We start from the raw sequence: 12,419 nt of genomic DNA on the forward strand, positions 1-12,419 counted from the left end.
AAAAATAGCCCACTGTTAAGGTAAAAAAACGGCAAAAATGCAGTTCCTTTCGTAGCCCTGCGAATGCGAGTGGAAAAGATCGAGCGAAGACTCCAGGCATTGGCGGCTCCTCGCGCACGATCCGTCGGAGTGGGATAAAGTGAGACACAGTGAGTTAAGGATTTGCGTGAAAAAAAGACAGCGAATAGCAGGAGAAAGAGAGAAAAAAAGTATTGGCCCGATGGTGGGGAGAAGATGGAGAGTGGAATAAAGATGGAGGATAAGGTGAGCCCTGACTCAAGAGCGAGATCCGACACCCAGTGAAATAGCAATTGGTGCGATGGTGGGGGGTTAAAATCGAGTGAGAAACGTTGAGTTGTATGTACTGGTGTTAGCGATGGCGGAGAAACAATTTTATCTCGCTATGTATCCACAACGGGGCGCCACTTGTACCCACACAAATGGGCGTAAACAGTGTGGCGCATTGGTTGTGGCGAATGGGCGTGTCTGACGTACCATACCTCCCACTCTCTTCACCGTTGCACTGCGGTGATTGACAGTTGGCGAACGACTGCGGACGGCGCAGGATCTAAACGCTCAAGGCGCTCGCTCTCGTTCCCCTTAACCACCGGTTATTTCGTTCCGTCATTTTCGGGGTTTTATTGTTACTAATGATAACAACGGTTGAGTGCCGGGATCGGGATAATATTTAATCATTCAACTATTGATTTTACAACTGTGCTATTTATTACCGCGAAATTTACCTCAATTCATTGGTGTTCTCGACACGTTTTGTTTACGTCTTCAAGGATAATTCACCGATTCACCGTGACTTTCAGTCATCAATAGTGTTATTATTGATGATTGGGGGCTTATAAGTTTCTCTTGAGCAATCGCGCGCGGTTTATTGTTTTGTTCGGGAAAAAAAAATTGTGAGAGGGTGTTGTGAAGTATTTGAAAAATCTGGAGTTTCCTTGGAGAGAGAAAAGATTGAATTTTTGGGGGGGTAAAACGATCTGCCAATCGTTTTTAACTGGAGAAGCTAGGAAAACAGCGGTTGGAGCGCTGACTTTGGTAACAGCCGGTTCTGCTCCTTCGGTCGGCTCTGGAAGCTATCCGCTGTATCCTCTTTGCCATTTTCCCCATCACCCAGTGCAAACATATCGGTAAATACAAACCATTAGTGGCACATAACGTCTACACCCCGTCGGCTAACACAAGGATGTACGTCTTGTGCACAGTGACATTGTGATTTTATTTGTTGTTTTTGGTTTTTAGTTCTTTCGAAAATTTTTGGTGTGTTTTTTTTTTGTTCATTCGAAAAGTGAGTTGTTGACGAATTCATGAAGCAAATGGAGTGACAGTGCGGAACAGTATCGTGGAGGATCGATGCTTTTATGATTTTCGGGGGTGGAACGGAAGACGTTTTGAGGGGGCTAATGCCGTGGGTCTGACACGAGAATCTGGACGAATTGTTTTGAGGATTGGACAGGATGAGGAAGCAAGGCAACTTGAGTCATCAGACGATGTGCTGACGCTGAGTATGATTCTGCATGTGGAATTTCGAGGCAAATAGAAGGTGGATTTGAAGAGAGTGAAGGAGCTCAAGGTGGCCCAAGGGTGGAGGGCGGAGAGCGCGGAACGCAACATCCACCCGTTCATCAGCAAGTGTACGGTTAACGAATTTGGAAGTTACCTTGGCAAATTGAGGATCTATGCCCTATTTCTCATACCTGGAGATTTTCAGGTTCAGACAGAACAGTGATTTTCCGTGATTCAATTGCAATTTTCATCGAATTTTTTTGAGGGAATTGTGACTGGAAGGAGTTGGGAAGTGTGAAGTGAGACTGTCTTCTTTATTGAGGGATTATACAGCCGCTACGGTGGCTCAGCACGCAGAGTTCCCCGGCGCGGCCAGGGCGTTCATGGCGCAGCCAAGGGTACGTGCAATTATTTTATTTTTCTCAATCTTTAACTCATTCCTGCCATTTTTGCAAAGTGGAGTGACGTGTCAGCTGAGAATTATCAACTACTGTCAAAAAATGTTAGAGTCTTCTTTTGACATTAAATCGTCTGAAAAACTTAACATTCAAATTTGCGAAATTATTTCATAAAGTATCAGCTACGATTCAAGTGCGGTGTTTAGTCATAATCGTTCGGTTTTTCTTCTCTATCAATTGTGGGCAAATCTTGGTAACGCGTGGTTTTCAGAATAAATGTCAATTGTTTTTTTTTTTCTGAATCAAGTATTCTAGAAAAATATGTAATTACATCTTTCTCTCGAAGCACATAATATGGAGATATTCTGGGTTGAAGACAAACTGAAAGATGAAATCTTGAGTTCACTAAATTTTTCGATTTGTCGATGATTATAATTTTTGGAATTGACAGAATTTCATAGTTCTTGTATGATAAGTACTTTTTCTTCATTACAACGAGTCTCAAGGGGATTATCCCCATCACTATTGTTTTATCGCATTTTTATCGCATCCGGAGTGCTCCAGATTAGTTCGGAATAATTTTGTCACTTAGCAAATATTCCGTACTTGTCAACGCCGACGGACAGATAATTCCGGCATGATTCTGCATAAGTTTACTCCAACCGGTTTACAACAATGTGCGTCAAACTTCAGAAAGCATTAATCTCCTTTCAACAATAATCCCAAATTCCTAAAAACCATCATGAACATTTTTTATAATTTTTTAAAGTGCAGATAGATAGAATAATTTGATTATTGTGCAGTTTAATCCGCGATAAATTCGGTTTTATGGAATGTGAAATGGAAATGTCACATTAGAATGAATTCATGCGGTGAATTACAAATGGAATTCTGGGGAATTTAGCCGACGGGTGCGAGAGGCCCCAGTAAATGTGGCTAAGACTGCTTCAAAGTATTTTTATACGTTGACGATGACAGGTTTTTGTAAATGTGCCGTTGTTTTCGGAGCCTTGAGTTTTACAAGAAAATATTGTTTACCATTTTTGTAGATTCGAAAATTTTCCTGGAAAAATAGTGCTGATGTCTTGGCGATGGATAACCCAGTCAGGAGATATATACGGAATTATGAAGATGAGATTAGTCGACTCATAGTGAATTGGTTAAGGCTGCTGCAAGGCACGTGCTTTAGACATTTATTGGTGTGAGCTGGTACTCGGCCTGAGTATTTCACTAGTCAATGGGTACTTGTTCGTTATCATGTGTACACACTGGTCACGAGGGAAAACAAAAGACGATGGCAGAATGTCAAAGCTTAGATCGGTTTTATTCCAAGCAAAATTTTGCATTCAGCGAAAGTTTGATTCAGAGATTTATTCTCATTGAAATAGCGAGGACTACTAGTAGCGTTTCGTGTTTATTTCTGGGTTAAATTCTGTTTTGCTTGTAGTTGACATGAGAGGATCAACATGAATTTTCATTGATGAAAAGAATGGAAAAGAACACCCTCGTTCTCAATTATCAATTCAAAAGTTTGAAATTTTATCAGTTGAGAATGAATGATATGATCACTGATTTGATTCACGTCTCTTACATTCCTTTTTTTATTTCTGGGTAAAATACTTGGAGAGATTATTGAACTTGGTGGAGTGACAGGAATTTAAATAATTCTTCACCAACTGAAACAGGCATGGGAGTTGCGAGAACATTACAATTTGAGGAAATCGGAAAATTGATTTTTTTAATATTTTATAATTATCTCAAAAGCTGCTAAATTTATGGGAAAATTTTAAAATTTATCTGAACATGATAGAATTCTGCAGAAAAATATCCGATGACATTCCACCGTGACATCGCTCATTACCGAGATAATTTTTAATTTACAAACATCAGGTGAATCAACTCTTTATCATCGCCGATAAGGATCAAAGCGTATCGAGTTTTATTCTTCCTTAAAATTTCTAAAGTATTTCGTAAGGGAATTGGCTCTATCCATATAATGATCGTTGTATTGGAGATTAAATGATATCGGAAATCGAGAGTTACAAGGCTGATAAGTATGCTGCCTACAATTTGGTTTATTCGTTATCAGTATGTTTCGTTCCGGTATTGTTTTAGAGTATTAAAATTGTTCTTCGTGTGGGTACGACATTTTCCGTGTGATCTAGTGAATAATTGAAAAGGTAGAATGAGTGAAAAATTGTAGGTGACGACAATTTGACGAAGTTAGAACAGATAACTGCGATCAACAGGGCCATAAATCAACAGAAACGCTTGAATAAGTTTTGCCCACATCCTCAGCTTCCTAGATAGAAAAATCTCTCGAGTGTTTTTAATTCGAAATATTAAATTGTCGGAGAACTGCTGAAGTTTCATGACAATGTATGCAAAATACTCGGTGAACATTTGGAGTTATTATTCAGAGGGTTTCGGTGATTTGCATTTTTCAAAAGATCCCGTTGGAAAATGATTCTTCACGTGCGTGTCTTCGAGTTCTTCGCGTGCCTGCAAAAGATCACAGAAATGGGGGGTTGAGACGCAAAAGTCGAGGTAGAGTCAAAATAAAAAAAATGTACGTGCCCCGAGGGACAATAATCGGAGAATGTTGCGAGGTGAAAACGTCAGACACATGCGAGAAACATTGAAAATACTTGCGTCTGCGAATTTTTGGAATTTCGTCGTTTGATATGTTTGGATAAAATAACTGTTTTTGTATGAAATTAAACCTCAACCATAATCGCAAAATTGCAAGAATGTAGTGCAAAAAATCAACTCTTACGTTTTTTAATGCCATTTTAACATTTTTATGAATCTTCTGGTATTCTTGATAGAGAGGAGAGTGTAGAAAGCCATGAAGATGTTTAAAAATATAAAATAACCATGCTATTCTGATGACTTGTCGAATGAGTGTCTTCTATTCGTATTCAAAAAACAGTTAATAATATTATCCCACGATTTCCGTGGATTGTGGTCAGTTTATACCGATGGAAAAAATGTATACGCTTCATGTTACGTTTTATTCGGGCAATAAACACTTAGGTAATTAGTGTCAGTGATAAATACGTGGCGCCAGGAGTTCCTTACAACGTCGAATCACTTTCGAATTGGACCCCTACTCTCATTGGATGCTGGGGGGGGGGGGGGGGTATTGCATTGCTGCTCCTCCTTCTTTCTCGCTTTCATCTTCATCCTTTCGATGCAATATTTCTTTTTACTCTCGTATTCCACTTCTCCATCTCTTACCATTCGTTTTTCGTGATCAATGTTTATGGATAAACGTCACTCTTCCCTCTTTCTCAGGGAGTTTCAGTGATTCTTTTCCCTCTTGCTTTTAAAATGAAATATTCCACTGTGTTTGAAATCTCTCTGATATCTTCATAAGTGCAACTGCATTTGTGAATTATCGAGGGAATTTTTTTTTTTTTCGCTTGTCCTCATTTTTTATTGTTATCCACCAAGAAATTTTTCCGTCTACATGGTTTTTTCAGTTTGCGAATCATTTCGGGTCGATCACGAGACGTATCGTTGAATGAAATAAATGTACCACTATTGGACTATGAATAATTCCAATGACTATCTTCGGAAGATTCTTATCGTACATTCAGAAAAGAATTACTTCTGCCATGTAAATTTACTTGTCACAAGTTAGTTATGTAAATATTTGCGTTTGAAGTATATGCATTTTCTTGCAGTTTGTAAAATTACTGGGCAAAAGTATTTTTTTCCAATGTAAGAGGGAGTAGAAACTTGTAAGAGATACTTGCAATCTTGACAGGAGTAATAAAATGATGAAGCGATAGAATTTTTACATAAATTATAAATACCTGTAAGGTTAAGTAAAATTAAGTTCTACAGCCGTATTCTGACGAATCGAGCCATCTTCATATGATCACTCTATCGCGCCACTTTTTCGATTCTACAAAAAAAAATTTTCTGCAAAAATTTTCTTTACAAATATTCTATTGTTTCTATCGAACGTTGGAAGCAACGGCTGGAGTGCAGTAACGTTTTTTACAGTAAATAATTCACTCGAATGTTTATTAATAATATTCTATCAATGCGAAGATTGTGATTTATTCCGTTCAATATTAGATGAATTGAAAAACTGATATTTTCTTGCATTCGGGGCTTTATAAAATTCAATGAAATCATAACAATTGTATTTTTTCCCCTCATTTCTCTCAAGATTTTTGAAAAGGACACATATTAGATGCGGTCACGACCCAGTATATACCGGAATGATAATTAGCGTCACGCGAGCCATCAGTAAAACACGTTCCCGCATCTATAACGCATACGTCAAACCTCTTTATGTAAATGGACAAGCCACAAGAGACAAATACATATAAAACCCAATCCTCATTGTTATAGTTAATATTCTGCAATAATGATTTTCAAACAACTGCGAGCAATTGTTTTGTATTTTGTTTCCGGAATTATGAAAATCGGTCATCAACCGAGACGAGTGACATAATAATTGAGGTATAATGAGGTATAACCGAATAATGGGGAAAATATACGTCTGTCATCAGATGTATTAGGGTTAATTAATATATCCTTTGAGATACATTTCCGGGGAATTTACGATTTTTATCGTAATAGCACAATTTTACTTTTCATTCCAATGAAAATCACAATCGTCCGATTTTTCATGAAAACCAATCTTCACGGCGAAGTAAAAGTTATTTTCTTCTTACTATTTAATTGCATGATGAAATTATTAAAATCAATATGAATATTCACTCAAATAATATAATTCGTCTTTCACCTGCAATGTCGTTGAAGAAATAAAAAAATATTTCCATTGAAATTTTTAATATGTCAAAAAAAGATTGGTAAGGAGTAAAAAAATTGAGAAAATGGTCTAATTAAGTTTTTTTTTTTTTCCTCAGTACGATGATGGCGGGCTGCACGGGGGTTACCTCGAGGCCGGCGGTGGTGGTGGCACTGGTGGATTATACGATCCACACGGTAATGCAAGAGGTGTACCGGGTCTTCACCACAGTCCACACTTGGGTGGAATGGGACCAGCACATCCACAGTATCCACCACCACCACAACCACCACCACAACATGTACTAGCAGCGGCAGCAGCGGCTGCTGCATCAGCGGTACCTGACGTTCACAAACGCGACAAAGACGCCATTTATGGGTAAATGCCAATAGCAATAGTACCTTGTGATCACTCAAACCACCGATTCAACCCGTGGAAATCATTGGGAAAAGTCACTCATTAATTTTTATTTCATTCCAACTGCTCATTAACATGGTTTTTATCGCTTCGACATGGGCCATAAAGTGGCCGACTGACAAAACCATAAATAAAATAAGTAATCTCGATAATCTGGGGTATTTAATTCAACTCTAAAAAGATATAAAAATACAGAATTAGATGATGGATAATGAGATTTAAATTCTATGGAATTAATTCAGTGAGAGTATAACGCGTTAATTGACTGGATATTTTTTTTCATTTAACGTTCCAACGATCCCTCGACACTCGTGATGGAGACATCGGTGGCTTTTCTAATAAGGTGTTTCTCCCTATGCATTAAAATTACGTTTATCGTTAATTAAAGAAATTCAAGGGGGGAAAAAAGAATGAGACGTTGGGCTGTGGGTGATGTTTCAGTGAAGGGGGCACTAGGGTCATCACTCTGGACAATCTGCATCGGATGTGTCGATCAAGAACAGATAAATTAATTTTTTAATTAAAATTCTTCCGTGCGACGATGCGTAATTGAGAGCTACCGGTGGACGCATGTGAAGAATTCATTTTTTTTTCTTATTTCTTTTAACGTGTATGATTATTATTTTTTTATTCTCTTGAGGGGGAAGTGCACCTGGCGAAGGAGGGAAAGTACCCGATTGTGAAGGAGGGAATGGGAGGACGAAGATGATGATTGATATTGATTAAGAATTTATTAGCTCGGAATAAGGGAAAATCGAAGGGATTTGGGGAATTTTTGGGAGAATGAGAACCACGTGATTTATTGTGAGGGTTTTGTGGGAGAAAAACGGGAGCTTATTATTTTTTGGTGGTAACCTGCAATTTGTCCACTCGTCGTGTGCCCTCTTGCCTTTTGCCGAAGAGTTTCCGAGAACTTTAGGGATTATTTGGGGGTTTTTATACTACCAGTTTTTTTCAAGCGGGCTAAGAGTGCAGCATTCTCAGGCCGGTTTTCTGGCTATATAAGCGGAAAAATTCCTCTAAAAAATGGAAATTTATTTTTTTCGAGGGTGGGAACGATCATTATTTTTCCAAGAGCGCTGAAGAACATTTGGATTTCTTAATTCTTTTTCCATCTCATTATTTAAATATTTTTCATCAAATCTTTTAGTTAATAGAATGAAAAACGACATTATTAGATTATTTTTTTCAAGTGTTAATAATTAAAAAGTATTTAACAACTTGGTTTTTCGATTAATTATTAAACTATTTTGGGATTGTTTGGGTTCGATGAGTTGATAAGAAGTGAAAAAGATAAAGTATGCTGTGAGTGTTCAACGATTTATTCGTATATGGAGGTACCAACAAACGCAGAATAGCGGAAACCACAAAACCGCATCATTCCCCAAACAACGTTCAACGGCCAATCATATCATTACCTTTGCGGTCGCATCATCCTGACACCTTGTTTATCCGTCACCGAGTGTCTCTCGCGCGTGTGCAACAACGCTTTTGTCGTTTACCCCGAGTTTACAATCACACTCATGTTTTTATTTTCCTCATTTATTCCTCAATAAAACCGTTTGAATCATCACCACCAAAACAAGTCAAATTATTTCCTCAGCTCCTTCAATTTATCCCTTCTCTCAAAATATGAATGAAACATGTTCCGTTACCTCAACGCAATAATTATTTTATTAATCACTATTGAATATAAAAATTACAAATTGTTAGAAAACCATAATCAAAAAAAATTGTATTTTCGAGGAATGAAATCTATCACAATTTATTGAATATAGTCTTCAAGTATACTTTCATTATATAATCCATAAAAATGAATAAAATCAAATTTTACCGATATTAAATTAAACATTTTTTTTAGTTGAAAAAATGTCTAATTAACCGTTTTAAAAAAAATATTTTTGTGCTTCATGTTGATTAAAGGGATAATTCTGTAGGAGATTTTATCTATTTATTGAAACTTTTTGTCGAAATCTGAAGATTGTTTGAATATCGTCAAATATTTCTCCCCAATCTCACACGATCTTCCATCGAACCGCCCATTCTTCCCCGTTAAAATCCTCACAGCATCGTATTCCCTGGTGTATATAAACGTGTGCCAAGGAAGGAAGTCGAAAAGCGCACGGTAGGTGCTGGCCACGAGAGAAAAATAAAAATACGAGAAGCTACTACCGAAGACGTTCATTCTCGTCCAATTTTTTTTCATTTTGTTTAATTTTTATTCTCGTGTCGGCGTTTGCGTTGAGGGGTTTAGTTGCGTATTATGAGTATTTTTATTTTTTCGAGAGGGAGAAAGACTCGCGTCAATTTGTCGAAATTCGTTCCGAATCATTTTATGCCCTTGGCACCGACTGGGGTAGCTACCATTGGCACACATAAAGAAGATGGAATTTCTTTACTGACAATTATTTATTTAATTGTTGAATTAGTTGAAATGAAAATGCAATTATTTTTACGAAAACTTAGTTAATTGAGATAATTGAATTATTAAGAGGGAAGGGTCGTTGCACTCAGCATTATTATTCGTTTTACGCAGTTTGGAAATACTGAGAGCACTAACTATGCTGCATCGTGGCTAATCTTATCTTATCCCACAATCCTGGGGGGCCTAGAGGTCACCCTCTGTCTCGACGCTATTCCGACGTCAGATTCACGCTTTTACCTAAATATAAAATTTCATTGACTCATTGAACAGCAGTTCAATCAGTTCAAATTACTATTTTCAGAATGGAAAAAAAATCCATTTTTTAATCATTTTTATAAAATATTTTCCAACGATGAATGGATATTCTTTCCTCAATTTTTCGTCTTTTTTTTAAATTCAAAATTGTCTTTTAAATTTGCTTTGTCAATCTGTTGAGAAGTTTGGAATTTATCGAGTTTTTGTACTAGTTGAACAATTTCATTTTTTGTCATTTTATGCCCCTTCTTCGACATAACGAGATGAAAAAAAATAAGAGAAGTTGGGTCAGGGTACCCTCAACGATAAACAGCTGCTGCACGGCTTTTGGCGAGAGGCTTCCGTCGGACCGCGTGCGCAACGCCTTTCTATACTTCTGTTGAAAACTAAATACGAATGCCCGGTGATGAAAAAACGTGAGAGAGATCCCCCTCCTTTAGTCACTGCAACAACCTTTCGGATACTTCACGGTGAATTTAGTTTCTTCGAGGGTATTCCTTGTCCAAATTTTATCACGCTTGATTTTTTTTAGAGAATTCACTATAAAAAGCGTCAAAATACACCCCAAATCACCGAATGCCAAGAAAAACCGATGCATTCCTTCTTTTTTTTTTAAACAATATGTTTCAAGTTGGAGTATTAAATGCAAAAAAATGTAGATAAATCGAAAAGTTATACACCATTTTTTGCCGCATGACTTAACATATAAATGAAAATTTAAAAAATGTTAATAAAAATTGTACTTGATCAACTTTCATAGAATGGAAAGGCCTACATAAAGACTATAGCATGTATTGTTATAAATTTTATTGATCTAATATGTTATTTTGTTAATGACTGATTAGAGAGTGTTAATTTATATATTGTTATTCTTTTTTCAGACATCCACTGTTTCCATTACTTGCCCTAATATTTGAAAAATGTGAGTTGGCAACGTGCACACCAAGAGAACCAGGTGTAGCAGGCGGTGATGTATGTTCGTCAGAGAGTTTCAACGAGGACATTGCGGTCTTCTCAAAACAGGTAAGCTGGAGATAAAAATCAATAAAAAAATATTGGAGCGAGAAAATGGGAAAAGAGAGACGGATGTTGTAAACGCGGCGTTAGGGAAAATCTTATTTCCGTGGAAATGCCATGTTTTGTACAAAACTATTTCCAAATATGTCCCATCCAGCATAGAGACGCGCCCCATGGGCGTCGAGACGCCACTTCCTGTCGTCGTATTGCCCCGTTAGAATAACCCAGAGTGCTTCCACATTTTGGGGGGATAATAGTCGTTTCGAATGAAAACGTTTCCATTTGACTCTTCATGGGATGGTCTCTCAAACCACTCAACAAATCCATGATTTATTTCGGGGAGTTTGAAGGGAGTGCGGTTGAAAGTGAAAAACAACGTCATTTAGTCGCATGAATAATTTTTTTTAATTATTACAAAATCTACGTGGGTTTTATTACAAACATAATAGGATTCTTCTAAAATGTTTGAATCGAATTTTTCTAAATTGCTAAAGTTCATAATCGTTTTTTTCTTCCCTCACATTTGAATCTAATAACATAATTTTACAATTTCTTTTTCCGTTTCAAGAAAAAAAAATGTATACGTTTATTTTCATTATTTTATTTTTGAATGGAAGCTTCGTAATCGATCTTTTTTTCCATTTTCTAATTTTGCCTAAAAATTATGTAGAATGTTATAAAACGGAAAAATACGGAAAAATAGGATTCCAATGAATAACTGTGCGCAGTAATTGCATGTACGTGCGGATTTTTTAATTTTCGAATTTAAATAAAAAAATCTGAATTTTTCCCTGAATGAATAATAAAGAGTATTATTTGGGATCAAATCTGATCAGAATTCCAGCGGGATCGGTCAAGTATTTCTTGAGACAGCTATTTCTGGAAAATATATTTTTTTCAACTATCTCAAGAAGTTTTTGTCTTCCATTCTTCCACGACTTTCTTCATTGATTCATCTTCTATAAACCAAAAGCCCCATGGCATTCCCCAAGGATACGTTCTGAGGTAATCTGAGATGTTGGATTCCGACGATGTGAGGGATCGGAGGGAATTTCCGAGGCTTTTAAAAAGCATTTTGAGCGTCTACATTCCTTCGATAGGTGTGTATTCCGTGGATAGGTAGCACTAGGTCACTGAATACATCAAAGCCCTAAAAAACTCCAAAACATTCTCTACTATTCTGCCATATTTTTCTTCTTTCACTTTTATTTCACATAAAAATATTTATGTAATGTTTTTATCGACACTTTCATCCTAGTGTCAATAATGTGACTCGTATCACCGATAACACAGGCAGACAGGTCAAGTGAAATCGGTTTGGCACGACAAAAGAGTTTGATAGCCTCAGAAAATAATTTTTCCCCAAGTTGGACGATTTTTTTTTCCTCTCCAATCGAATGTTCCGTCGGTTTCAGCCCAAGGAAAAATAAACTCACTCTACGTTGAAGAAGGAGTGTTGACGCCAACAGATTAAACTCGTTGGTATGCACACTCGTGCCTTTATTACTCGAGAGATAATAGAATTTTCGTCTGTTAAACTCGTGTATCAGAGGGAGATGAAAGGCTCATTTATCTCGCAACATTCATTCCACCGCGTTGATTTTAGTTTAACTTG

At 37.0% G+C, this 12,419-nt stretch overlaps 1 protein-coding gene across 3 annotated transcripts in view; it reads left to right on the forward strand.

The window, feature by feature from the left end:
* Positions 1-551: 551 nt before the first annotated feature.
* hth (homothorax) overlaps positions 552-12,419 on the forward strand; it is a 320,736-nt gene continuing 308,868 nt past the window's right edge. For all 3 annotated transcript variants that reach the window (XM_011307472.1, XM_011307474.1, XM_011307473.1), the window contains exons 1-3: positions 552-1,919; positions 6,809-7,068; positions 10,669-10,810. In XM_011307472.1, coding sequence (XP_011305774.1) covers positions 1,905-1,919; positions 6,809-7,068; positions 10,669-10,810 — 417 coding nt within the window. In that variant the 5' untranslated portion in view covers positions 552-1,904. The remainder of the gene's footprint in view (positions 1,920-6,808; positions 7,069-10,668; positions 10,811-12,419) is intronic.

The sequence above is a fragment of the Fopius arisanus genome, unplaced genomic scaffold (assembly GCF_000806365.1).
Source record: "Fopius arisanus strain USDA-PBARC FA_bdor unplaced genomic scaffold, ASM80636v1 scaffold00054, whole genome shotgun sequence".
Classification (NCBI taxonomy): Eukaryota; Metazoa; Arthropoda; class Insecta; order Hymenoptera; family Braconidae; genus Fopius; species Fopius arisanus.